Source organism: Nesoenas mayeri (genome assembly GCF_963082525.1).
Source record: "Nesoenas mayeri genome assembly, chromosome: 3".
Classification (NCBI taxonomy): Eukaryota; Metazoa; Chordata; class Aves; order Columbiformes; family Columbidae; genus Nesoenas; species Nesoenas mayeri.
In genome coordinates this window covers 360,440-388,127 of record NC_137544.1, presented here as the reverse complement: position 1 = coordinate 388,127, position 27,688 = coordinate 360,440, and the positions used below count along the sequence as shown (strand labels likewise).

At 60.9% G+C, this 27,688-nt stretch overlaps 1 protein-coding gene across 2 annotated transcripts; it reads right to left on the bottom strand.

Moving 5' to 3' along the window:
* Window positions 1–399: 399 nt before the first annotated feature.
* On the bottom strand, window positions 400–27,460 carry HADHA (hydroxyacyl-CoA dehydrogenase trifunctional multienzyme complex subunit alpha). 2 transcript variants are annotated; one of them, XM_080341119.1, is made up of 20 exons: window positions 27,360–27,460; window positions 22,684–22,725; window positions 22,526–22,596; window positions 21,636–21,769; window positions 20,306–20,444; window positions 19,222–19,341; window positions 19,037–19,139; window positions 15,785–15,907; window positions 15,030–15,148; window positions 14,104–14,160; window positions 10,361–10,470; window positions 9,950–10,084; window positions 9,197–9,368; window positions 7,701–7,787; window positions 5,545–5,685; window positions 4,580–4,648; window positions 3,966–4,161; window positions 2,756–2,870; window positions 2,116–2,261; window positions 400–871 (listed from the first exon to the last, which is right to left on the bottom strand). In XM_080341119.1, exons 1-20 carry the CDS (start codon window positions 27,442–27,444, stop codon window positions 726–728), a joined length of 2,310 nt encoding a protein of 769 aa, XP_080197245.1. In that variant the 5' UTR covers window positions 27,445–27,460; the 3' UTR covers window positions 400–725. The 2 variants fall into 2 exon arrangements, with proteins under 2 accessions (XP_080197245.1, XP_080197246.1); XM_080341120.1 differs by lacking the exons at window positions 400–871; window positions 2,116–2,261; window positions 2,756–2,870 and adding an exon at window positions 3,658–3,912 and having other exon boundaries at window positions 4,081–4,161.
* Window positions 27,461–27,688: the final 228 nt, after the last annotated feature.

Here is a 27,688-nt window from a genome sequence, read left to right as displayed (position 1 = left end):
AGCACAGGGGCCGGGGCGCAGGCCAGCGCTGAAATTCGTGACAGGTGCACAGAGATTTAAAGCCTTTTAGTTTAAACCGAGCTCTCCCCACGGGGGCCCCTTCTGGCCTTCGGCTGCTTGATGTGCAATTAGCGGCGGGTCCGTCTGCCAGGAGCGCGGGGCAGCGCCGGGCAGCGCCAGCGGCTCCGCGCAGCCCGACGGACGGGGGGTGACGCAGCCCGGCTGCGGCCCACGCTGCCCCCTCCCCGCCTGTCCTCGCGCCAGCAGCCCCCCCGTGGGCCTCAGAGCCGCAGGGACGCAGCGGCCCCGCCGAGGCCACCAAGAGCTTTATTTCCGAGCAGAGCGGTTCCCTCCCGGTGCCAGGAGGAGCAGGCACAGAGTCCACAGAGGAGACAGGGAGTTATTTTTATTTCCGTTGAGGGTTTAAGGCAAGGCCAGCTGGGTGCTGGGTGCTGGGTGCTGCCCGCGACACCGGGAGCTCTGGAGGGCGCAGTGCAGAGCAGAACGCAGGAATTCCCCCACGCGCAGGGAGCCCCCAGGCCCGGGCAGGGACAGACGTGCTGATAAGGCACTTGAAAGGACCAGAAGCCAGGAGGCAGATCCGCTGCCCCCTCCTTCCTCCCCTGCCTCCCCGGGTGCAGCGCAGCTTAGCCTCCAGAGCACGGGGTGTCGCCGGAGGCCGGGGACCCGGCTCGAGCTGTCACGGGGGTGGCACTGGGCTGCGCTCACTGGTGGAATTTCTTGCCGGGGCTGTTGGCGTAGTCCAGCAGCAGCTGGCACGGCGTGAACTGGCTGCCGTACACCGCCTCGTACTTGCGCAGCTTGTCCACCAGCTGCTTGGCTCCGTACGAGTCCGCGTACCTGAAGGGACCTGCGCGGAGAGGGGACACGTCTGCGCCGAGGAAGGACAAGCACCGGGGCGCCTGGGCGGGGAGCTCTGCATTGGGCCGATGCACCCAGCTCCAGCGGGGAGGCTCCGCGCGGGGCAACGCAGAGCAGAGCGGGTCGCTGGGGACAGGCTGGGACACAGATAACTGGCGCTTGTCCCCCCGTCCCAGCTCGGCTCAGGAGGGAAAGCGCTGGGTGCACAGCACCACCTCATGCCGAGACCCGAACCCCAGCTCGTGCTTGCTCTGTGGCCCGTTCCGACGCCACGGCCCCCCCGCCGGGGTGCAGGCGGCTCCCGAACGCTGCCCTCGCGCCTGGCTGGGCCCGGCCAGGGCCGCACATGGCGGCTGGGGCTACCAGCTCAGCTCTGTGTGTCTGAGCGCACAGGGGCCCTGGGCACCAGCTCAGCTCTGCATGTGTGAGCACACGGGGGTCCCTGGCGCCAGCTCAGCTCTGTGTCTGAGCGCATGGGGGGAACGGGGGTCCCTGGCGCCAGCTCAGCTCTGTGTCTGAGCGCACGGGGGGAACAGGGGTCCCTGGCGCCAGTTCAGCTGTGTGTGTGTGTCTGAGCACACGGGGGTCCCTGGCGCCAGCTCAGCTCTGTGTGTGTGTGAGCGCACGGGGTGAACGGGGGTCCCTGGCGCCAGCTCAGCTCTGTGTGTGTGTGAGCGCACGGGGTGAACGGGGGTCCCTGGCGCCAGTTCAGCTCTGTGTGCAGCACAAGAGCAGGTTCCCAGATGCTGCTGCCCAGGCACAGCGCAGTGGCAAGAGATGAGGTACCAGAGCCTGGTTTTCCACTGAGCACCACGTGGCTGCACAAAAGCCGGGGATCTCCTTGCGCGTCTCCCAGCACACCTGCGCCCGTGGCAGTTGGGCACGGCCAGAGCCCTCGGAGTCCTCACGGGAAGCGCTGATGGAGCCGGGCCAGCGCGGCTCTGCCTCCCGCTCAAACCCGCGCACGGCAAATGGCCGGGCAGAGTCCTGCGGCCCCAGCAGCCGCAGCTCTGAACAGCGGTACCGGCGAGAACGGGCAGAAACGTCTCCCTGGCAGCTCTCCTGGGGTGAAAGGCTGCACGAACACCTCCAGCTCAGGCTTCACGAGGGAGGACACCCGGCTCGTCGGACTGCAGCTCAAGCCTGGCCGTACCAGCTGACCGGTCTCCAGCAGCCAGAGCCCACTACGCAGATCTCAAGCCTATAGCCCGAACCTCTGCTTAACCGACTCACCTCCCAGGCAGGGCGGGAAGCCCAAGCCGAACACAGCACCGATGTCTCCCTCCATGGGGTTGCTGAGGATCCCCTCCTGCAGGCACATGGCCGCCTCGTTCACAAACCTCGTCACCAAGCGCATCTGGATGTCCTCGTCAGTACAGCTGCAGGAAAGAGGCTGTAAGGGCCGGGCAGGTGACACCGCGGCTGGACGGAGGAGCACGTGAAGCCAGCACAGAGACGGGGACACAGTGAGGCCTGAGGCAGGGGACAGTTCGGTTTCTCATGGAGACTGTCCCCATGAGGGCAGGGACCCAGCTCTGTGACCCGAAGCAGGCAGCAATACCGGTCAGGGCTCCATCAGCCCAGACGGGAACGCTCCAGGCGCGGTTGTGGTGCCAGGCGGTACAACAGGTGCAGCACCAGGACGGCTGTGGCAGCGGCTGCGCCAACCCCGCCCGGCAAGCGCCAGCGCAGAAAGCTGCTGCCACGGTGCCCGAGCAAACGCGGAGCAGTCCGGGGCTGCTCCACTCCTGCCAGCACAGACTCCCAGAGCCCGCAGCCCCGCGCGCCCGCTCGGAACAGCCAAACGCCGCCCGGCGTGACCCCGTGTCCTCTGGAGCGGGGGACAGCGGCCGCTCCGCCTGCAGACACTTACACTTCGGGCCTGGCCGGCAGTTTGAACTGTGCCAGGATCTCATCCATGCCGGAGTTGACGCTCCTGTTCTTCACGCCCTCCTGGTAAACGTAAAAGCCCTTCCCTGTCTTGCGACCTGCCGGGGATAAGAACAGACAGTCACCTGCTGCCACGTGTCCTGTCTGCTCGTGACACCTTCGCCTCTGATCTCCTCGCGTCTCCCGCTCCTGTTGGCGCGAGCAGGTCCTCTCGGTGCAGGCGCCTGTGCTCCAGGTCAGCCTGTTGGCTGCCCGTGCCCAGCTGGCGCCTCGGCAAGACGTGCGGCTGTGCCAGCCCTGACGCTGCCACCCGGGCCAGGGGACCATCAGATAACACTGCTGTTTGTGTGGTACAGCAGCAAAAACACACAGTCCTTGGGAGCAAGGGACAGGCTGCAAGACCCCCTGAGCAACCCTCACTGCCAGGGCCTGCTCGCTGGAGGCTGGGAGCACACGCGGTCCAAGTGCAGGTCATGGAACCACAGAAACATTTGGGTTGGAAAAGCCCCTCAAGATCATTGAGTCCAACCCTAACCCACCCCGTCCCTGCTCCATGTCCTGAGAACCTCATGTCCGTCTGGCCAGCCCTCCAGGGCTGGTGACTCCAGCACTGCCCTGGGCAGCCTGTTCCAATGCCCCACAGCCCTTTGGGGAAGAAATTGGTCCCCACATCCAACCTCAACCTCCCCTGGGCAACTTGAGGCCGTTTCCTCTGCTCCTGGCGCTTGTTCCTGGGGAGCAGAGCCCGACCCCCCTGGCTCCAAGCTCCTTTCAGGCAGCTCAGAGATCAGAAGGTCTCCCCTCAGCTCCTGTTCTCCAGCTGAACCCCCAGGTCCCTCAGCCGCTCCATCACACTTGTGCTCCAGCCCCTCACCAGCTCCGTTCCCTTCTCTCCACTCGCTCCAGCACTTCAAGGCCTTTCTTGGCATGAGGAGCCCAGAACTGCCCCAGGATTCGGGGTTTTGCCCCCCCAGCGCAGGTCCCACTGATGACACTGCTCTGTCCTGGTGTGCTCCGCGGCACGGCCACCTCCTGTCACCCAGCGCCACCACGGCACGGCCTCTGCCAGGCAGACCGAGCCATTCCCCAGGGCCGTTCTCTGCTCTCACCTGAGGCAGGAGAGCTTGGGGGATGCTGGCGCTGTTCCTTGAACAAAGGGAAACCCATTAGATGGGAACAGCCTAGCATCTCACCTAAGAAGCCTTTCTGCACCATGAGCTTCAACAACTCGACGCTGCCTCCTCCGAAGCGCTCGCCGAAGGCCTTGCCCAGGTCCTCGGCCACGTGCACGCCCACGTCCACACCCACCTCGTCGATCAGCGTGGCGGTGCCCACGGGAAAGCCGAAAGCCGTAGAGATGGCATCTACTTTCTTTGGGTCAATGCCCTCCTGCAGGAATGGAAGGGGAAGCAACAGTAGCTCTGGGTGAGGGTCCTGGAAACCCAGAAAGTCCCCACTGATCTCAGGCCACGGGCTGCGATCAGCCCCGTCAGCTGTTTGGTCACAGCCAGGAGCTGTGTCATGGTGCTCGCAGCGCTCCTGACCCGCCCTGGGGCTGTGCAGGGAGGACAGAGCCCCTCGGTGCCCGCGCCAGCTCTCAGCACAGCGCAGCTCAGCCACGAGCACGCTGGGGGCAACCACGAGCACGGGGCTGGCCGCCACCACGAGCACGGGGCCGGCCACCGCCATGAGCACCGGGCTGGCCACCGCCATGAGCACCGGGCTGGCCACCACCTCCCTCCCGGCCAGAAGCAGCAGAGTCTGCACGGCTGTTTGGCAGACGCTGGGTAGCCAAGGGGACACGTACCTGGAGAACTCGGACCACTTCGGACAGCATGGGCCCCAGGCACCGCGTGGTGTAGAAGCCCGGCCCGTCCTGGGGAGGAGAGCGGCAGGGGGCGGGTGAGCACAACCTGCAGCACAAGGACCGCGCTCCACAGCCCGACCGCAGCTCAGGCGCCGGCACAGCGGGCAGACGCTGAGCTCCATTTCTAACAGTGCATCATCGACTGCTGCAACAGTTCTTTCCTCTTTGAAGACTTCCGCCAGCTCTCTCTCTGGAGGTTCTCACCAGTGTTGTTACTTCCGTGGTGCGGGGCAGCCCCAAGCAGGCTGCACAACACCCCTCGTTTCACCAAGCCCAATGGGCTGACGAGGCAAAGGGTGCTCAGCACCAGGGAAACGGGCGTAAAGTGCTTGTTTCACCTCTGATACTGCTCACAAAGTCAGGAAGCAACAGATGAGCTGAAACTGCCACTCAGGGAAGGCTCTGACACGGGATGAGCGTTAGAGAAGCAGCACTGGATCTCCGCTAGCCTTTAGAGGCGCCTTGAGCACTTTCAGACAAGCTGGTTTTGCCAGCACCACGGCTCTGCCCTGCGCTCACAGGTGCAGTCGCCCCCTCTCACACAAGAGGAGGGTCACTGCGTGCTGCCCCCGTCCCTGCAGCCAGCCGGGGAGCAGGGGGGCGACAGTCCCGCCCCAACGCCTCCGGCTCAGGTGCCACCCCGACTGCAGCCCTGGGCGCTGTGGGGCTGGACTGCGGCTCCTGCGCTGGCTCAGGCTGTTCCTGCACCTTCCACGGCTGCTCCAAAGGACGCGAGGGGTCACCTGAGCACCCGCCTCCTTCTAACCTCCACTTTTACTTCTCAGCGTGAGGAAATAATGCCAGTGTATCCACATACATGTTTCGGCCCCCTCCCAGTGTACACGCCTGCCCTTTTATTTATTTATTGAGCTGGGACGCTCATATTTCGTGCAGCGGCCCCTCACCTTCACCACAAGGACGATCTTGCCCTGTTTGAGGCCAACGGCGACGGCGGAAGCAGCCGTGTCCTCGGATGTTTTGTCTGTGGTGATGATTTCCAGCAGCTGCATTTTGTCAACGGGGGAGAAGTAGTGCATGCCGATCACCTGGCAGAGGAAGAGCTCAGGGTTAGGCAGAGTTAAGCTGGACTTGCTCTACAGCCATTCCCAGGGACGCCGCGCACACCCCGCAGCTCTCGCCCAGCCAGGATCTGGGTGCAACGCCCACAGGACCGAGCGCGCTGCTCCGCTCCCTCTGTGCTTGTCAGCAGCCCGGCAGCAGAACCTGTGCGGGGCTCAGCTGAGCTCGGCCCAAAGCGCCGGGCACCGCGTGGCACGCAGGCAGGGGCCGGGCCGGCCGCGCAGCCACGCGCCGCTGCTGCCTCCTCGGGGCTCTGAGCGCAGAACCGCAGCCACGGCCGCTGGGCAGAGTCCCCGTGTTCTGCTGCTGGTGCCCCCTCGGGGCTCTGAGCGCAGAACCGCAGCCACGGCCGCTGGGCAGAGTCCCCGTGTTCTGCTCGTGAATATTTTGTTTCTTTTCTTGGTGATGAAGTGAATTTAAAGACAAGAAGGCGCGTTTCCAGAACTAATTACAGAGGAAGCGCAGCCTGCCGCTGGGAGCAGCGCTTCGGTGCGACCATTTAGCTGCGTGCCTCACTTTCCTAACATGACCGTGTAACCAGCACGTCACCTTCGTGCCTCCTGGAAGCTACACTTGGCACTAAGATCTGTGTAAGTCAGAGGCACCTTGCAGGAGAGCTGCAGACTGCAAACCTCATTATAGACACTAATTAGTTAACTGATTTCCTATTAGTTTCCCCATAAAGAGCCGTTAAACAGGCAATTTATACAGAAAGAGGATGTTATTTGCCAGTCTGAACAAATATGACTCAGTTTGCATTTCGGATGCAACTGAGGCTCAGTGGCAAAGCAGGACAAGGGTGACGAAGGCCACGGGAACCTCAGGCGGTGGGGACACGCGCTGCCACTCTATGGGCATTAGAACAGAGTGCTTCAGTTGGGAGGATCTACAAGGACCCTCCGGTCCGGTTTGCAGATGCCCACGCAGCTCCTGCAGGAGGACGAGCAGCCGCGGCAGCGCTGCCCACAGGCCGGGCCTCGGGGCGCTCGGGAGCCAGCCCGGGGCTCCTCTGCTTCCGCGGCTGCGTGACACCTTCCAGCCCAGCTCCAGAGCCTCCCTCCTCCTGCCCAGGCCGCTGCTGCCCCGGCCCACCCGCTGCAGCGGGAGACGGGATCATCTCCATCATCAACCCGTGCCTTCTGCAGCCCCAGGTAGGCAAAGCAGGCTCCTCACAGGAGGGGGAAACGTTTCCCTGGTTTTATATCGAAGCTGCCCTGGATGATGCTCAGCCCTCGGGAGGTGACACAGACCCCTGGTGCCACTTCAGAGGCTGCAGGGTCCTGGCTGGTGTCCCGCAGCGTCCGCGTCACACGCCCGGCGGGGATCGCAGGTGCCCTGGGTGCAATGGAACCCACGCAGCCGGTTCCCCGTCCAGCACACCCCCAGCCCCGCCGGTGACCCCGCTGGTGACCCCGTCGGGCACGTCTGCAGGCCGGCTGCACCCCGCAGAGCTGCACTGCGCAGTCAGAACCGTTCTGAATGGAAGAGACCCTCAAGATCGAGTCCAACCATAACCTAACTGACACCAAACCGTGGCCCTAAGAACCTCCTCTGTGCACCTTTCCAACCCCTGCAGGGCTGGTGACTCCAGCACTGCCCTGGGCAGCCTGTTCCAATGCCCCACAGCCCTTTGGGGAAGAAATTGGTCCCACATCCAACCTCAACCTCCCCTGGGCAACTTGAGGCCGTTTCCTCTGCTCCTGGTGCTTGTTCCTGGGGAGCAGAGCCCGACCCCCCTGGCTCCAAGCTCCTTTCAGGCAGGTCAGAGATCAGAAGGTCTCCCCTCAGCTCCTGTTCTCCAGCTGAACCTCCAGGTCCCTCAGCCGCTCCATCACACTTGTGCTCCAGCCCCTCACCAGCTCCGTTCCCTTCTCTCCACTCGCTCCAGCACCTCAAGGCCTCTCTTGGCGTGAGGGGCCCAGAACTGCCCCAGGATTCGGGGTTTGCCACCCACAGCAGGCACACGGCACTGGACACTCACCTTCTCTGGCCTCTTGCTAACGGCGGCGATCTGGTTGATGGGGAGGGCAGACGTGTTACTGGCGAAGACGCAGTGCGGAGGGATCACCTGTGAAGGAGGGTGAGACAGTGTGAACGCATGGGCTCCGGAGCGTGACGTGCAGCGAGAACCAGCACCTGGCAGTCCTGACAAACAAGGCAAAGCTGGTTTTCCCTGTCACGACAGACAGCATGGGACACTAATCCGGAAGCAGCAGCCCCAGCCAGCCAGATCTGCAGCATTACAATCACACAACAGTTTGGGTTGGAAGGGATCCTCAAAGGTCACCAAGTCCATTAGTTTTCAAAGTCCCCACGTTCCTGTCAGACTATTGCAATGATGACTTCAGAAAGGGTGCCCCGGTGACAGAAGATACAGAGAAGGCAGAGATACTGAATGTTCTGTGTCTCTGTCTGCTCTGCCGGGGGCTGTCCTGAGCATCCCGCACCGCTGAGGCCCAGAGGAGGGCAGGACAGTGGAGGAGTCTGCCTGGCTGATGAGGACTGGGTCAGGGAGCAGTCAGGCGATCTGGACATCCATAAATCCATGGGTGCGGATGGGATGCACCCGCGGGTGCTGAGGGAGCTGGCTGAGGTCATTGCTGGACCGCTCTCCATCATCTTTGCCAAGTCTTGGGAAACGGGAGAGGTGCCCGAGGACTGAAGGAAAGCAAATGTCACTGCAGGCTTCAAAAAGGGCAGGAGGAGGACCTGGGTAACTATAGACCGGTCAGCCGGTGGTGATCAGTATGGAAAGGGGCAGTGTCAGGAGGATGGAGCCAGGCTCTGCTGGTGACAACCAGGGACAGGACAAGGGGCAATGGGTGCAAACTGGAACACAGGAGGTTCCACTGAAAGAGGAGAAGCAACTTGTTGGGGTGAGGGTGTCAGAGCCTGGCCCAGGCTGCCCAGGGGTTGTGGAGTCTCCTTCTGTGCAGACATTCCAACCCGCCTGGACACCTTCCTGTGTAACCTCATCTGGGTGTTCCTGCTCCATGGGGGGATTGCACTGGATGGGCTTTCCAGGGCCCTCCAACCCCGGCACTCTGGGACTCTGAAGGGGCACAGACCAGCTCCTTTACCATACAGTTATTTCCCCAAGTTGCTCTTGCACAGAGCAGTGGCAGCAAGGCAGACGGTTCAGTAAAGGAACACAAGTTGTGCAGATACCAAAGGACATTACTGACATATCAGCGTGCTCAGATACAGGGAATATTTTTTTGAGCTGCTCCCAGGAGTCAGGGAATGTCAGAACTGCCCCGTTCAGCCACGAACTACTGACTCCTTATCACACAGTGAACATCCCCAGCGAATAAAAGGCCGCCCTTGACACTCACTCAGCGCACTGACAGAAATAACTTGCACCAAGCACCAAACCGCAGCGCAAAGGAGACGTGGCAAGCCCAGCAGGACAGGACACCCCGAGTCCCACCATACAGGGGCCACCGCTGGCACACGCTGCTCAGAATCGATACTCACGGCCTCCACCTCCTTCAGCACTTTGTGTTTGATGTTGATGTCCTCGAACACAGCCTCGATCACCATGTCTGCCTTCTCAAAGCCCTTGTAGTCCAGCTGGCCTGTCAGGTTGCTGAGAATGGAGTCTCTCTCAAACGACGTCAGATTCTTCTTCTTGACCTTGCCGTTGAGCCTGGGGAAGGACGGCTCTGTCACAGCCCCGGGGACAGCCCGGGCTGCGCCCCAGCGCCGAGGGATCTCTCCCTCCCGGAGCTGGACCCAAGCAGGTCCCTGGTCCCGCAGGCCTGCCGCTGCCGCGGAGCCGGGCTGGCAGCGCCCGGCCGGTGCCGCGCTCTGCAGGTCAGCCCCGACGGGCCGGGGACACACGGCTCGGCACTGTGACTGCTGAGCACGGGCACACAGTCCCGGCTTTCCAGGGGCCTGGCCCCACGCCTCCCCTGGAACAGGCTCTGGGCAGCCGGGATTTCTCCCTCCCCACTCAGCTGCTACATCTAAAAGCTACATCTAAAAGCTAAAGCAATCGTCTGTTGGGTCATCTACCTACCTAGGGAGCTAAGGCTGAATACACTGGGCCTATTTCGTAGCAATATCCCAGCACACTGCATGGGGCAACCTTAAAAGAAAGCATTTCTGTGACATCTGACGTAGAAGGAGCAGAGGTGTCAGGAGTTCCCGACTGCCCTAAAGCAGAGGAGCATCTGGACTAACGGCAGCCCCATCCCGTCCCGAGCAAACTCCTTTCAGCTCACGTACCCCTTGAAGACCTGCTGCTGTCCTCTATCCAAGCCCTTCTGCGTCGTGTCCTTCAGAATGGTCTTCAGTCCCTTATCCACGGACACCTGGGCGATCCCAGCTCCCATGAGCCCAGCGCCCAGCACCGCCAGCGTCCTGCACGGAAAGGGATGGGGGGACACATGTGAAGCCAGAAACAGCTGGATTCCATTGTCACCATCAAGCTCGCTCAGATCCTCTCCACCCAGGCACTACTTTTACTGAGGTCATGCAAGAAGATTTCACTTGTGGGCGAGACCTCCAAACCACAGAGGACGAGCCGTGTGGAGGCTGGAAATGTCTCTCTCCGTGGGACTCTAGGCTGCTTGTCCCAAAAACCTTTCAGTAGAAGTTCTCCAATTGCTGCTTGGGGCATCCCACGCTCAGACTTACTTGATCTCTTGTTTAGGTGTTCCGAACTTGTTCTTCTTGCAGCGCACCTGCCCGTGGTAAAGTCCGATCAGCGCCTTGGACTCCTTTGTCATGGCGAGTTGGCCAAAGCTCTGCAAGGAAGGCAAGAGGGAAGCAGAGAGCTCGGCATTTGTCTCACTTCCAGCACACACACATCACAGCATGGCGAGGGGAGAGCGAGCGCGAGCCCCCGGACCTGCCCAGCCCAGTGACCTGCTCAGGAACAGACGGACAGGGCACGTGTATCCTCTGCAGAGGGCACGTTCTGAGCCAAACACAGCCCAGTTTGCACCACTGCCTCCCACACGGGCTGCTGGAAAGCTGCAGGAAACCACTTGTTCAATGTCCTTTCTCATAAACAATATCACAGATCCCAGCCTGGCTGGGTTGGGCTCTCTGTAGATCCCCAGCCCCACCAGAGCAGATCCCGCGGGGTCACAGAGCAGATCCCGCGGGGTCACCAGAGCAGATCACACAGGGTCACCAGAGCAGATCACGCAGGGTCACCAGAGCAGATCCCGCGGGGTCACCAGAGCAGATCCCGCGGGGTCACCAGAGCAGATCACACAGGTGGGTCCAGCGGGTTTGAATGTCTCAGAGCAGGAGACTCCACACCCGCTCTGGGCAGCCTGGGCCAGGCTCTGGCACCTCCCAGCAAACAAGTTTCTGCTCATGTTCACATGGAGCCTCCTGTGTTTCAGTCTGTGCCCGTCGCCTCTCACCCTGGCGTTGGGCACCACTGAACAGAGTCTGGTCCATCCCCTGACACCCACCCTGAGCTATTGATCCATTGATCACATCCCTCTCAGCTTCTCTTCTCCACTCAGCAGCCCCAGCTCTCTCAGTCTCCTCACACAAAGATGCTCCAGACCCCTCAGCATCTCCGTGTCCCTCCCTGGACTCTGCAGTGACTCTGGTCCCTGACCCGGGGAGCCCAGCACTGGCCCCGCAGCTCCAGATGTGGCCTCCCCAGGCAGAGCAGAGGGGGAGGATTCACCTCCCCGACCTGCTGCCCACACTCCCCCTCACACACCCCAGGTCCTGTTGGCTCTTGGCCACATGGGCAATTTAAAGCATCTGAAAGCACCAAGTTTTGGGGTTCCATGCGACCTATCCAGATTGGGTCCATCTATCTGAAACACCCTGTATTTTTGGAGGATCATGGACAGGCAACAAAACCCAAAGCTGCATAACTCCCAGGGCTCCGCATGAAACAGGAAAGCAGTCAGGAGGACGGCAGACAGCATAAAGCAACAGAAACCCAACGTTTTGTGAGCCAGGCCGGCTAAGGGAAGCTCCCAAAGCAGCGCAGTTCAGCGCAGGCTGCGTCCTCCTGCGAGGCAGAGCCGGCTGAAACATCAGAAACACCGAGCCTGGAGCAGAACCTGCACGTCCCCTCGTCAGGGAAAGAGGCGGCATGAAAGACAGACGTGACACTGACACTTATTCTTGAGGGGCTCTGGGAAGATCTCCGTCCTGCTGCTGTTCTCAGGGAAGAAAAAAGAAACCTTCATTCTTTTCAGTAAGGAACAAGTCTCCCCAGCCTTTCATTCAGCACCAGAGCAAACGTGGCTGGAATGCGCAACCAGAACAGCCGCGGCACTGCCGCGCGGTCACTGTGAAGGCAGAGGGGACAGCCGCATGTGGAGCAGGACCCTGTCGCCAGGACAGACACAGGACAGAGCGCGGGAGGCCACGGCAGCGCGAGGAGCTGGCGCCAGTTGCTGAGTTACTGAGCACCATGGGGACGGACGGGTTCCGGCAGAGACGTGGGCGCTGACCCAGCCGCAGAGACAACCCGATGGGAAGGCTGCGGGCGCTCTCGCTGCGGGCAGCCAGCGTTACCTACCTCCCCAGTGCTGGAAACCCCAGCGTGAGCACAGACGTGCAAAACCGCGACCAGTCAGGAAACACCAATTAGGAGCAGCTTGTTTATCAGGGCAGAGAAAAAGGCAGAGAAAGGGAGGGATGAAGATGGCTGAGGATGAACAAGCACGGGAGAACAAAGACTCTGTGTGTGTGCAGAATAAAGGGTCACGCAGAACTGGTGAGTGCGCTCGCCTGCTCCGGGCCGGAGCTGCGCACCGCAGCCCGTCACCGTCCCGCCTCCACACCCAGCACCGCCAGCAAACCTCGAGCAGGACTGGACAGCGTGTAGGACACGAGGCCTTGGTCAGACAGAGCCCTGCGGCCAGTTAACTGACAGATGAAACACCCCCGGCCAGCTGCTCAACGGGGGGTGTCAACGTGCACTTATCGCTGCACGCGAGCTGCGGTTCTGAGCAGCCAAGCAGCAGGAACAGCGTCGATCACGGGCCACGTCTGCGGGCGGCCTGTGTCACCAGCACAGGCCCAGCTCGCCGTGCGTGTGAACACACGTGTGTGTGTGTGTGTGTGTGTGTGTGTGTGTGTGCACCCTCACCTCTGCAGCGCCTGCTCACCTCAGCACAGGCTGGACGTGCCACAGGGAGAAGCAGCGAGCAGAACAAGAGAAGTGTGCCAGGCTTTCAAAGTGCAAAAGCCTTGACTACCCTTAACGGTTGCTACTGGTGCTAAACCCAACCCACGTGCCAGGAACACCCGGAACTGAAGAGGAAGGGAGGGCGGCCCCGCGGCTGCTTCGCGGGATCACAGAACCACTGCGGGGGCGACGCCGGCGCCGCGCAGACTGGCCGCGCAGACTGGCCGCGCAGACTGGCCGCGCAGACTGGCGTGCCCACCCGCCGCCCAGGGCACGGCCGACTGGAGCAGGCGGCTCTGGGATCTGAGCATCACCACTGGGGAGAATTTGCAGCCCCTCGGGCAACCCATCCCAGCGCTCCATCGCCTTCACAGCAAAGAGGTCTGTTTGCATATTTAAGTGGAATTTCCCACTTCAGTTTGTGCCCATTATCTCTTATTCTGCCACCCGACCCCACCGAGAAGAGTGTAGCTGTGCCTTCCTTACTGCTTCCTACCAGGTGTTTATCCGTGACAAAGCTTTCTCTTTGCAGCCCAGGTCTCCCAGTCCCTGTCACGTGCCGGACACCCCGTTCCCTTCCACCGCGTCACTGCTCCCAGGGCAGCACCGGCCATTTCGCTTTGCTGAACTTCACCAAGTTCCCATCTGCCCGGTTCTCCAGCCCCAGGTCCCCCCGAAGGGCCAGTACGAGCCAGTGCACTGACTGGAGCGACTACTGAACGGGTAAGTTCGACCGAGGGATCCGGAGTCCTGTCCCGGGGGAGAAACCGCTCCTGAGAAAGAACAGCTCGTTTTCAGAAGCACCCAGAGTTACCAAAGGGTGGAAAAGCACCAGCACAAAGTATCTGGACTAGAGAGGTGGACAAACAGCAAAACAGGAGCAATGGAGAATCAACGCCCTGAACAAAGATGACGGTGAAAAAGGGTAAACAGAAAACTGGTAAAAATGGAAGTTAACTCTTGAAGGAAATTACTTGTGTGCACCAAATTGCCTGGAAACAATGACGAGACTTACAGTATTGCAGCTGCAGCTCTGGGTTACCTGTCCCATGTGACAACCAGAAAAAAAACCCAACAAAAACCCCAGAGTGCTCAGACACGCAGAGAAATCCAAGTCCTGTTATGGGAAGCCCAGATCAGTGCATCCGCCTGGCTGTTCCCCACTCGAAAAGCTAACGCGGGCAGAGAAAAGGCAGAAACTGCTTTCGCGGATGAAGAACCCTGACCCTCAACTCCCCGGCCAGCCCTGGGGCTCCCGCCTTACCTGGGACTCGGTGAGGTACCCAGCGTCGCGCCCCTGGTCCAGACCGGTCTTCACAACCTAGTCAAACGGGAGCAGAGACAGCGCTGTCAAGGCAGCCTGCCAGCGGCTCGCCTTACCGACACTTCTGTTGGGCTGCCTCCCGTTTCCAGCAGGGAGCCCTCCCCAGTGCTCAGGACGCGCTCCTGCGTCCCGTCCGTGCGCCCACGGCAGAGCCGCGGATCGCCCTGTCCCTGCGGCACCGAGAGCTCCGGCGGCACGGAGCCCTCTGCCAGGCCGGCTCCCACGCGCGCCATGCGGCTCCAGGGCTGCTTTCGGCCGGCCGTGCGCCTGCCACGCCACTGCTCGCAGCCACAGGGGCGCTCACCCGTTTTAAAGAAGTCTTGGCGACAACTTAGATCGTGAAAAGCCTTTTTAAAATAAGCATTCAACCTTGGACAGTGTCTGTAAATCATACAGTGCCTGTAACTCAGGACTGACTGGGATTGGACTAGATGATCCTTCGAGGTCCCTTCCAATCCCGAGCATTCTATGATTCTAAAGGACTGTGGCACCAGCGCTACGAAAACAGCAATTTATATCTTCCTGGCTCCAAAGAGGTTAACCCAACATTTTAGAGACTCTACAGGAAACCCGGAAAAACTGATGCTGAGTTTCATGGACAAAGCGTTGCAGCCAGGCCTTTCCTGATCGGGATTCTTGCTCTTCCCTTACTGGTACCAGTACCACGCAAACTGACCATATTTTGGGAAGCTACTCTTGAGTTTTGCCGTGCGTGCTCGGTACACCCACCGCTCGCACTCGTCAAGACAATCTATGAAGATCACGATGTACGGCTTGACTCGGGAAGGAACCACCTTCCCTCTGGCTGTTGCCGCGTTATTCCACAGATTTCCCCATAGTCTTTTGGGCCTCGCAGCGGGAGTTACCTCAATGATCTTCAGTGGAGCAGGGTACAGTCCCTTGGTTTGCTTCTGAACTTTGCTCTCCACCGTCTTGTAGACTTGCTGCCTCACAAATGGAAGAGCCATGGCATAGTCTGTTATCTCTGCAAGAGGGGAAAGAACACGTCTGAGCACAGTGCGATATGCACAGCCTGTCTTTAAATGATTAACCAGAAAGATAGAGCAGAGGTCTGAATATTGCATATCTGCAACTGCAACATGCACCTGAAACCCAGCCACAGGTAGCACGGTCTGCTCAGAAGCCTCAGACAAGTCTAATTTAGGGCTAAAATATCCTCCAAAGCCGGGCGGTGACGGCCTGAGCTCTGCGGAGCAGAACCCACGCAGAGGTGTCGCTGCTTGGGGCTCCGCTACCCGCACGAAGGTGCTGCTGAGGAGGATCAGTGCAGAGCAGCCCCAAGTGCTTGATTACACAAGCCTGGTGCAGAACTCGCTCCTAAAGCCGGGCGGACAGAGCCCTGGAGGCCGCGGCCCTGCCCCGGGCCCGGCTCCTCCCACGCTCCCGGAGCCGCCACGGGCAGCTCTGGCGGCGCCACCGTGGCTCAGACCCGCAGAGCAATGTTCGCCCTACCAACCATCGCCTCGAGATCCCTGCAACGTGGAATAACTTCGGCTTGAGAACGGAATTAAGCAGGAGTATGAACACAGCCCTGAGGAGCAAAGCTGGATTATCGTGACCACAGTCCCTCGGGATTTGCCTGCGATGCCCTCAGACTTACTCTGCATTAGCCCTTTGGATCTTTTGGCAGACACCGTCCTGTTGGCAAGTCCTCTGGCAAAGTCAATTGCCACCTCCTCCAGGTACTCGATGGTTCGTGCTTCTGGAGTCTTCACGCCTGGCCCTGCGAACAAACGAGGAGTCTTGAGCGGCAAAGTTATCACCGACGGATGAGGATGCGGGAAGGCAAGGAAGGATGGGACAGCAACGCGATGTTCCCTGGAACCGCTACCACTCTATTGCTCCCTGGCTGTTTGACTTCTCTGGGTTATGAACCAGCACGGAAAGGCTCAGCAGGAACTCTAAGGTGGCCCCGAGGCGCTGGACGCCCAGGGCGTTACACGGCAGCGCCCGGCGGGAGCAGGCGGCACGGCGCTCCAACACCAGCGCTGCTCGGCGCAACCGCCAACGGCTCCGGTGGGGAGGGAACACGGGAGGCCACCCGGTCCGGCCCGCTGCCCAAAGCAGGACCGAGCTCACAGCTAAATCCAGCTCTGGGATTAGCTGGGGACGCTCAGGGCTGTGTTCCAGCAGTCTCCGGACACCTCCAAGGACAGAGGTCCCATCGCCTCTCTGGACCTGTTTCAGCATCGCACCATCTTTTTGCAAATTGTGCCCTTATTTCCTCAACCTTTTATCTCGCATAATGGCAGACACCCCCGTATCTCAACAGAACTTACGGAGTTCTGCCCCCCTCCTCTTGTTGCACCTCTCCTTACGTGGAACGCTGGGCCTGCACAACACCAGGGTGCAGGAAATCTGTCTCTTGCTTTAGCTACAGCCACGCACAGTCACACCCGGCCCGACCCAGAGCTGTCCCACAACTGATCGCAGGATCGTTTCGGTTGGAAGAGACACTCAAGATCATTGACTCCAACCATAACCCACCCCGTCCCTGCTCCATGTCCTGAGAACCTCATGTCCGTCTGCCCAGCCCTCCAGGACTGGTGACCCCAGCACTGCCCTGGGCAGCCTGTTCCAATGCCCCACAGCCCTTTGGGGAAGAAATTGTTCCCACATCCAACCTCAACCTCCCCTGGGCAACTTGAGGCCGTTTCCTTTGCTCCTGGCGCTTGTTCCTGGGGAGCAGAGCCCGACCCCCCTGGCTCCAAGCTCCTTTCAGGCAGGTCAGAGATCAGAAGGTCTCCCCTCAGCTCCTGTTCTCCAGCTGAACCCCCAGGTCCCTCAGTCTCCATCACATTGTGCTCCAGCCCCTCACCAGCTCCGTTCCCTTCTCTGCACTCGCTCCAGCACCTCAAGGCCTTTCTTGGCATGAGGAGCCCAGAACTGCCCCAGGATTTGAGGTGCACAAGCCACCACCAAGCGAGTTTTAGCAGCCCCTGAGGGCCGGCTGCAGAATCTGCAGAATCTGCAAGCACAGCACTTGTAGCACCAGAACGGGAGGATGGAGCACAGGGCTGAAGAGGCAGTTGTGCAAAGCTGCTGCAGGCAAACACAAGTCACTAATGAAGGAGCAATGCCCAGGGATTCTGCACAGCGCCACCAGCTGCAGGCGCAGCCCTGGGCTGTCTCTGATGCAGCAGAACAGACCTGATGAGGTTACAGGTCATCATCCCTCATTATAAACTGCCCCAACCACCCCGGACGCTTTTCGGAGCCCTTGGAGCTCAGACACCAGAGCAGCCACCTCCTCTGGACACGGGAGACAGTCAAACACCAAACCAGACACCTGCCCCCCTCGTCCCCCTCCCACCGCTCTCTCCCTTCGCCAAAGCTGAGGTCTTCAACGCCAACGAATGCTGCACTTTGATCCCACAGCTGAAGAAAGAGCTGTTTATCTCTAAGTCTGAGCTATAGGAACTATCCAGGCAAGGTGAAACCCACACGTGGGGCTGCTCTACTGCCGTTACCGCTCAGCATTTCACAGCGTCCTAACCTGGGAGCCCCGGGCTGTCCACTCACATCTGCTTCCTTCTATAAATGGCACATGCCAGAATTAGATCTGGGCGCAGCAGTAAATAGATCAGAGAACGTCGTGGAGCTCCCTGCAGGGGAACTGGCTGCACCCATGAAGCTGCCTCCCGCAAAGCTTTCTGCAACCAGGTAAACATCACCCTAGTTAAAGCTGCTTTTGCGAACAGAACGGGCAGCAGAAAGCCTGCTGGCGCTGGCTGCCATCTGAACTAACACGGAACGCCTCTCATGCTCACACACGATTTGGTTTTTTGTGCTCCTCCTACGGGATTCCAGACTCTTCAGAAAGTCCAGGTTTCCTCTGAGCAAGCCACGCGTCATCATTAACATAAACCGCCACATTTGCTGGCTCTTACAAGCCAATTCACATTTAAGTATAAAGTGGTGACACTTACTCAGCCCATTTTAACTCAAGCCCATGCACTACTGATCCATTTTATAAGCGAGAGTAGGGCTGAGGACATCCTATCCAGCGGAACGCTGCCCGTGAGACCGCGCAGCCAGCGCCTTCCCTGCGCCTCGCAGGGTGGGCAGGGGCACCTCTTCTCTGTGATTGTTTCATTTTGTACAGCCCCAGGAGCTCAGGCCACCAGGTGCTCTGGCCACGCTCTGCCTGGGGAAACCCAGCTCAGCACGGTGCGACAGCGCAGCAGCACCAGCCGGCGCGGCCCTTTCCAGCCCAACTCCTGGCTGCAGCTCATCGGACCCTTCCAAGGAGGCTGTGCAGGGTTTGCCCCTCCGTTTAGTCACCCCCCAAGAAAGCCTCTCTGGTGACGGAGCAGCAGGAGCAAGACGTTATTCACTAGCCCACTGAGCACTTGGAAGCGCAGTTTGGTCTGCAGTTTGCAAGGCATTTCTGCATCCAACCTGCAGCCCACTGGCAACTCGGAGCACACGGGCTGTGGGGCTGGCTCCTTCTCAAGATCTTGTCACGGAGATTAACATCTGCAGGCTGCATAAATGTAGGCATCGGTCATCTATCCTCCTTTCATTATGGGCTGCAATCTGTCTCTCTGACATGATAAATGAGGCACGCACGTTCTTATCTGTATAATTAGCCTCTGCAGGCCTGCCCTCTGCGCTAACCTTTCCCTGCTCACTCAGCTCGAGCAGGAGCCTGACATTTCAAGCTCCCCGTGCACGTGATTCTAAGGTGGGAACGGAGGCTGCACTGCAGAGCACCGTTAGGGACCCTGCAGTCCATGTGCTCTACCCCCCGAGACTGACGCCGCACCAACGGCTTCGCTACTGATTCCAGTGAGGTGGAGAGGCTACGCGGCAGCGGCAGACCAGGGAACTGAGCGCCGCCCCGTCTGACCTAGCGGGTCCACCAGCTGGTCCACCAGCCCCATCTTCTTCGCTCTGTCGGCGCGGATGTTCCTCCCAGTCAGCATCATATCGAAGGCAGATGGAATCCCCACCTGGAAGGGCAGAAAGGGGAGTTCAGATTGGGAGTGTGCAATGCAGAAGGTGCTCTTGAGTGGCGTTCTTCCTTTTACTCACCATCTTGGGCAGCCTCTGAGTGCCCCCCGCCCCTGGCAGGAGACCCAGTAACACTTCAGGTGTCCCCAGGATTGTTTTCTTGTCCTTTGTTGCTATTCTGTACTGACAGGCGATGGCCACCTTAAAAACAGCAAAGAGAGAACAAAAGTTTTCCCTGTGAAAGGCCAGAGAAGAACTGGGCAGCCAGCGCAAGGGTCTCCTCCGCGCCCTCCCAAACCCGAGCCGCCTCCCGCTCCAGCGCCCCCGCTCCCCCTGTGCTCACTGACGCTCCTTCCGGCACCAGAAGCGCCCGCAGGCAGGGGACGGCAAACACGACGGGAACGTGACACGGCCAGCCTGAGCCAAGCTGGTTTTGAACCTCATCTAGACCACCAAGGGTGAAAGTCACTCGCTGCCCTCAGAGGACGGTCCTGTGTGCAGGTCAGCCCGGATATCTGGCTGATCACCAGATACCAAGTCCAGATCTGTCACCACAGCGCTTGCAAACAGCTGCAACAGCTTGAGAAATGGGTACGCAACGGAACAGACTCCACTGCCATGAGGTTGTTCTGTTCCACTAACAACTTTGCCCCAGGAATTACCAGGTTTTGAGTTTACAAAATCCTAAATGGAGATGACGAAGCGGCGAGCGACAGAGCGGGGTACACAGGTCGGGGCGGAGCCCGGCCAGCTTCCCACGCGCAGCCCGCTCGCAACAGCCTCCAAAAGAGGAGAAGTTGCTGGGATGCGAGACTCAGTTCATCTGAAAAGCTGCAATTTCCGGGCTGGACTCTGCCAGCAGCGTTTACCCAGATCCAGCGCCTGCTGGGAACAGCCGGTTTGCCCTGGGACGCTCTCATCTAAATATCAGCCTGGCCTGCGGATCCGGAGCTGACGAGCTCTCAAGAGCACCACACAAATGAGCACGGCAGAGCCCTGGAGCACAACCAAGCCATTAACCTGCCACAGACTCATTTGAATGGATGTAACGAACGCAGCAGGTCTCAAATCCCTCTGGTAGTATGTGAATGTCCTGCAGGCATCGTTCGGATCGAGACCCGGCCTATCAGTTCCCACTGCCTGTCAGACCCGGATGGTTCAATACCTCCAGCCCTCCTCCCAGGCAGGAGCCACTGATGGCAGCGACCACGGGCTTTGGAGACTGCTCAATCTTTTCAAGCATCTTCTGTCCTTCCTGAGAGAGCTGAGTCACTTCCTGAGCACTCTTGCAGGCTTCAATCATGCTGCGGGAGGCAGAAAGGCTGGTCAGGACTGGAAAAGCACTGAGAGAACAGCAGTGAAACGGACAGCGCTGCCAGGGCTTTGTTCCCCTTTTCCCACCAAGCTCCAGTGACTGACAGACAGGAGCTATTCAGCACCCCGGTCTCCGATTACCGGGCACCGCGGGCAGGCTGCCAAGCGCAGGGCTGCCGAGCACAGGGCGCGGGGCCGCCGAGCGCGGGGCTGCCGAGCGCGGGGCTGCCCTGGGCTGCACCCGCAGGAGCTGAAGGAGTGTCCCTGCGGGGAGCCCAGGAGCCCTCTGGGGAGAGGGGGGTGGGAGGCAGCCCCAGAGCCCCTGCCAGGCGGGCGGAGGGAGAGCCGGATCGCCCTCTGGAGGAGCGGACGGCCAGCGCTGACGCTGCACTCTGCCAATCAGCGACTCCCTGCGCCAATGATTCTTACAGAGACCATTTGCCAGGCAGGCGAAATTCAGGGGGCTCGTGGTGCTGAGCCCAGCAGACAGCTCTTAAACACAGCCTGTCCTTTAACTCTGCTTAGCAGCTCTGGCTACCGCCTCCTCCCCACAACGTGCATCAAGTCCCTGCCCCTGAATAAAGCCACGCAAAAAGGTTAAAAGGTTTTGAATTTGTAATGTGCCTTCTTTCTTTAGAGCTTTCTGGCTTTAAATGTCTTCAAACAACTCTTCTGTCCTGCCTGATGCCAGGACTAGGAGCCAATGGCGCTCCAAATCCAGTGAGAGCACCCCCACGGGCCGCCCCACCCCCTGGGAGAGTGCCCCACGCTGCAGAGCCAAGCCCAGCCCAAGGGGCCGGGCTGGCAGGCTGCCAGCACTCAGGCCCAGCTTAAACCCAGTCCTGCATGTCAATGATCTGCTCTTGGCGCGTCCCAGACCAAAGGACAGCGCTCAGCCCGGCGCCAGGGCTTTCTTGGCTGTGCCCCAGCACGCAGGAAGGAGCAACCAAGCGTTACAGCCAAATGGGGCTTAATGGCGAGCTGTGCTCCTGTTTATCAAGGTCCCAACTTCGCCAAAGCGAGTCTGGCATCCTGCGCACACAGATTTCCTTCCCAGCCTGTGCCTCACCCCGGGGAGCTGCCAGGGACCCCCCTCGGACCCCCCAGCGCACCGGAGCGCGGCCCCGAACGCCAGGCTGCAGGGGCAGCTCCCGCACACAGCCCCAGGGCCCCGGACTCACTCGATATCTGCGCCAGCAATGAAAGAGCCTGGCTTTGAAGAGATGAGGACGGCGCTTTTGACGGCTTCGTTGGCCCAGATCTCATTCATTACATCAGTAAACTCCGCGTTCAGCTGTCTGGATAGAGTGTTCACCTGAAGGCAGCAAATAAACACTGTAAGCAGGGAGCCCAGCAGACAGTGGGGTTTAACCTGAGTAAGGACTGCACTCAACCATCAGAAAACCTGCACACAAGGCAGACTGACAACAACAACCCAAAGCCAACAGTAGGTCTAAATAGACTTTCCAAGCCAGGAGGAGCAGCAGTTCCACAGCCTTTTGAGATTTGCCCTCTGAAAAGTAAAGGACTAGGCCATGCAGAAACTGGCCCAACAGCCAGGCCATTGCTCAGAACAATTATAACGCTCTGGGGGTGCTCAAATTGAGCCCGGATTTGCTATAATAGTGAGTTCATCTTGTGTGATAATACAGCAAATAAAAGCCTCTGAAATGAAGCCCTGCAGCAGGTCATCAGGTAATGCGGTATCAGGCAGCTCCTCCCTCACCTCACCAACGCGGCTGTGTGGCCTCACACGTCCCATGAGCTCCCAAGCTGTTTTTTAATATGTAACAGACACTTTCCTTGACCATCTTGAATCCAAGAACCTAATAAGATTCAGCAGTATCTCATGTCAGTGAGAGAGACAAGCTGGCTCAGCATATACAAAATATCTCCCTGAGGCAATCTCAGATGTCTCATTAAATGCTCCTTTTCCTACTTCAGCTCTGAAAGGCTGCAGGGTGGGCGAGTTCTTAGTCTTAAATCAGAACTTTCAATGTACAAGCGCACAACCGCTCTTGCTGCCATTTCCACCGGTTTGCCTATCAACCAGAGCCAGCCACGGCCGTACCTTTGAATTGGGCGTGTTGAAGCGTACGACAGCGACGTCCCCTTTGATGTCATAGCTAACGTGGGTTCTGGCTGGAAACAAACCGAAACGCGTTATCAGCTTCTGCTCCGTGGGTTCTCACACAGCACCAAACTCGCAGAGAAAAGCTTTACACTTACTCTGAAGAGCCTGGGAGGTGGAGACGTTACGGCAAGCATAATCTGATGGAAAGATGGCACAGACGTTAGAGGAATTCTCAGTAGTCTCAGCGTAACTCTGGAATGCATCCTCCCCTTTCCCCTCTCCCGCCGAGTAACGTGTCCCAGAACCCCGCGTACGAGTCGGCTCCCGCTCCCGCAGCCTGGCCCGCGTCACCAGCAGAGCCCGCGCTGCCGGGGTGGCCTTCGCAGCGCATGTTCCACCGCCAGCAATGCCAAACCGGGCCACGACCGCCCAGAGGCTCCTTCCCAAGAGCCGCAGCGGGCGGCACGGGGCGCTCCGCCCCGCGCACACGGAGTCCGGCGCAGCCACAGGCCGTGCTGCGCGCCGCAGAGCTTCCAGCCCGCCAGTTCACTTCCCTGCCACCCAAACAGCCGCCCCACGACACCCCTGTGAACGCACACTCGCGCCAGCGAACGGGGCTGCCCCTAGTGCCAGATCCTCGGGTGTACAGCTGGAGAGCCTCGAAAACAGCACACACAGGATTTATCTGTGCCCCCGTCTGTCACCAGAAGGCTTGATCCAGCTCCACTAATCACACATGGAAGCAGCTAGACAAACTTGTCTCGTTTCAAAGCGCTCTGAGAACTGAGCCCACGGTGTGAACGAGTTCTGTCCACAAGCGAAATGCTGCTTTCCTGACTCCCAAATCCCAGATCTCCTTGTTCTGCTGAGAAATTGCACCTGGCCTGATGGTTCCTCGCAACAATCTCAGTGCTGCTCAGATGACCTTGGCCTGCACTCAGAGGATCCTTCGGTACAGATGCTAGCAGGCAGAGGCAGCAAACCCGGGGCAGGGAGCGCAAGCCCAAACCCTCGTCCCGCCCCTCAGCCCAGGTGCTTCCCTGCAGACCCTCAGCCCAGGTGTGCTTCCCTGCGGACCCTCAGCCCCGGTGCTTCCCTGCGGACCCTCAGCCTCGGTGCTTCCCCGCGGCCCCCTAGCCCAGGTGCTTCCCTGCGGCCCCTCAGCCCAGGTGCTTCCCTGCGGCCCCTCAGCCCAGGTGCTTCCCTGCGGCCCCTCAGCCCAGGTGCTTCCCTGTGCCCCTCAGCCCCGGTGCTTCCCTGCGGACCCTCAGCCCCGGTGCTTCCCTGTGCCCCTCAGCCCCGGTGCTTCCCTGCGGACCCTCAGCCCCGGTGCTTCCCTGCGGCCCCTCAGCCCAGGTGCTTCCCTGCGGACCCTCAGCCCAGGTGCTTCCCTGCGGCCCCTCAGCCCAGGTGCTTCCCTGCGGACCCTCAGCCCAGGTGCTTCCCTGCGGACCCTCAGCCCCGGTGCTTCCCTGCGGCCCCTCAGCCCCGGTGCTTCCCTGCGGCCCCTCAGCCCAGGTGCTTCCCTGCGGCCCCTCAGCCCAGGTGCTTCCCCGCGGCCCCAGCGCAGGGGCTGCACTTTGCTCCTCTCCGCAGCGTCCCCGGTGCTGGCAGGGGACTGACCTTTGCTCTCCATTCCCCAGCCCGGGACACCCGCGCAACGCTGCGCGATGGAAACTCGGTGTCAGCCTGTCCCTGCAAACAGGTTTGCATCTGCCGGCGCGCGTCATGTGCCCACGGTATCATTTTATAAACAAAGAGTGGACCGGTTTCCACTCCAAAGCTGCTTAAAGTATTTCTGGACTAGGACAATCCCCGGATTGTGACGGCTGCAGCCAGCACCAGTCTCCCTAAACCTTCTGTGCGCTCAGCTCAGGTGCTTGTGGAACCAAGCACCGGTGCTCGTTTCACACAAAACTGAGCGCGGTCTGACAGCAACTTCTCCGCCGGCAGCTGCCCCGCAGCAGAACAGACGCGCTTTCAATGGCACTATTCCAACTCAATAAATGCCACTTTTCTGTGTCCAACCCGGCGAGGCGCAGCAGGGACAGCGACCCCAACCGAATCCCGGCCGCCAGGCAAGTGACGGTGTGTCCCCGCACACCCTGAGCCAGGGACAGCGTAAAAACCACACAAACTCCATTAAAAATAGAAAGGGGATGGCCTAACTAACTTTTTCTCCTTCTATCATCTAACACACCTCCCGCTTTCACAGCAATTCCCAACAGACTGAGAGTTGCTGCCGTGAAAACCTTAAACCTTGAATCCCACTTTCAGTTCTAGCACAAAATATGAAGTAGGAATAAAATAAAATAGCAAAGGCACAAGTGAATAAATGTCACTACTTTTTAATACAAACTGTTTTGGGAAGGGCAATCTCATCAGAGTAACGGCTGCTCGGTATCTGAGTGAGGTTTCTTTAGCCTGTTTCATTTTAGAACCCAGAATACTTCTGGAAAACACGTTCCACATCTAAAGCTAAAAGCGCAGGTACTCGGACACGTCCGCTCTAGGCATCGGTTCATCTGGCAGCACGACGGTGACCTGCCAAGATCAGAGCCGCAAAGAGCCTCCTGCAAAGCGCTGAAGGGAGCAGCAGCAGGACAGACAGACACCTCCACCGACCCACTGACACCCACTCGAGAATTAACACCTGGAACACAGACTCCACTTTCACCACTTGGGTCACTCCAACTGAAAGGCTGTCTGCAGACAGAGACACCGGCACTTGAGAGAGCTGCTCTCAGGGCTCCGCCGAGAACAGCCCGGCCACACCGCCCCGCGGCACCGCTTCCTCCCACTGTCTCTCCTCCCTGGGATTTCCTTTGCTGTCTCCCTGCCCCCTCACCTGGCCGTGCCGCGGCCCTTGAAGTGGCAACGGCATCCATGGAGGCCGGGCAGGAAAGCTCCCGGAGCCCTGGCGCGAGCCCGGCAGCATCAGAGCTAGCCAGCGCGGCTCGGGATGGCCACCCGTGCTCCGGTCGGTGGTGCTGAGCACCCAGCCGCCCCATGGGAAACTCCGGAGGAGCCGAGCTGTGCTGTGCCCCTGGAAACCCTGGAGGAGCCGAGCTGTGCTGTCCCCTCGGGACCCGCTGGCACCCGGGAACTCCGGAGGAGCCGGGCTGTGCTGTCCCCTCGGGACCCGCTGGCAGCGGCGTATGGCTCGGCAGGTAGGGCCGGCCCTGCTCCCACCCTGCCCGCCGGCTGCCCGCTTCAGCCAGCCCTGGAGAGGTCTGCAGCCAATTTAACAAACACTGTCAGGGCAGAACAGCGCTATTAATTACGGTGAGTGATAGGAAGCGCAGAGCAGCTCCAGGACAGTTTGTGATGAAGAATATTGTCCATTATATGCAAGGACAGCCCTCGCTGGCGCTGCCGCAGCCCTGCTCGCTGTCATTGCCGCAGCCCCGCTCCCGGAGACACCAGCTCACCAACAGACTCGCTCCCGCGGCGCACCTGAGGCAGCTGCGAGGTTAAATTAAACACTGCCAGATCGCAGCTCCACATCAATATCGGACTGCGATGTCCCCCAAGGTGCAGAACTAAGAACCGCTCTCCCCGAGCTCCCCTGGCCCTTGGGCCCTCCCGGGGCACCCGGTCCCTGCGCGGAGGCGCCGAACGAGCCGGGAGCCGCAGGCCGTGCCGGGCCGGCACACCGCGGCGGCGCCTCGGCCAGCGGCTGCACACACTTGCTCACCAAATAAAGACTGACCCCCCCATGTGGAGACGCAAACGTGCCTGGGGACACCCTCCCCCTCCACGCAGGGACACCCCCACCCCACAGACACACCTGCGTGCCCGGAGGGCATCCGGGACCCAGAGGGACAAGGACATGGGGACGTCCCCGGGCACGCACACACAGACACACCGCACAAGGACACGCTGCCCTGCGGTGAGCTCGGGCGCCCAGGGCAGCCCTGCCTGCCGCGTCTGTGCCGGAGCGGGGCACGGGCACCCCGGGCTGCACAGACCCCACACACGTGCGGGACACCGGGACCCCCGGGCTGCACAGACCCCCACGCGAGCCGGGACACGGGGACCGTGGCCAGGTCCCTCGGGGACCTGGGGGGAGCAACCCCCCGTGGGGACACTCACACAGCCCGTGGGGACACACACCCCGCGTGGGGCGCGCACACACACACACACCGCGTGGGGCGCACACACGCGCACACACACACACACACACCCCGCGTGGGGCGCGCACGCGCACACACACACACACACACCCCGCGTGAGGCGCACACACGCACGCACGCACACACACACACACCCCCCGCGGGTCCCCCCAGCGTGGGGGCACAGACCCTGCCCGGGGGTGGGGACACGACGGGGACCCCCGCGCGCCTCGCGGGCTGTGGGGACACCGCCCCGCACGGACACACCCACGCACCCTCCGGGGACACTCACAGGACACCCCACAGCAGCACCCCCGCCCCGCAGCTCCCTCGGGACCTGCGGGACCCTTCCCCGGCACCGCCCCGTTCCCACAGCCCCGTGACACATCCCCCGCCGGGGGCACCTTCACGCGTGGGCACAGCGCCCGCCGCCCCCGCGGCCCCGGCAGCCCCGGCAGCCCCGGCAGCCCCGCCGCCCCGGCAGCCCCGCCGCCCCGGCAGCCCCGCCAGCCCCGCCAGCCCCGCCAGCCCCGCCAGCCCCGCCAGCCCCGGCAGCCCCGGCAGCCCCGCCGCCCCGGCAGCCCCGGCAGCCCCGGCAGCCCCGCCGCCCCGGCAGCCCCGGCAGCCCCGCCAGCCCCGCCAGCCCCGCCGCCCCGCCAGCCCCGGCAGCCCCGGCAGCCCCGGCAGCCCCGGCAGCCCCGCCCCGCGCTGCTCACCGGCGGGCGGCGCGCGGCGGCCCGGCCCGTACTTGGCGGCCGTGAAGCGCCCCAGGCTGCCGATCGCGCGCACCGCGGCCGCCATCTTAGCTGCGCGCGAGGTCGAATGAGGGAGAGGCCGCCCGCGGGCTCGGCCACGCCGCTCCCCTCCCGCCCCGCCCCGCCCACGGCTGCCCGCGGCGCTGCCTGTCCGCCCCGCCCCTCCGGCTCCAGCCTCTCCTCGCTGGTCTCTGCTCACCGCGGGAACTCGGATGTTTTTCGTCCGTGCCGAGCGTCAGCTGCGGGCAAGGGAGCAGAAGAGAGCGAGCAGGGGTTGAGGGACGGGCGGC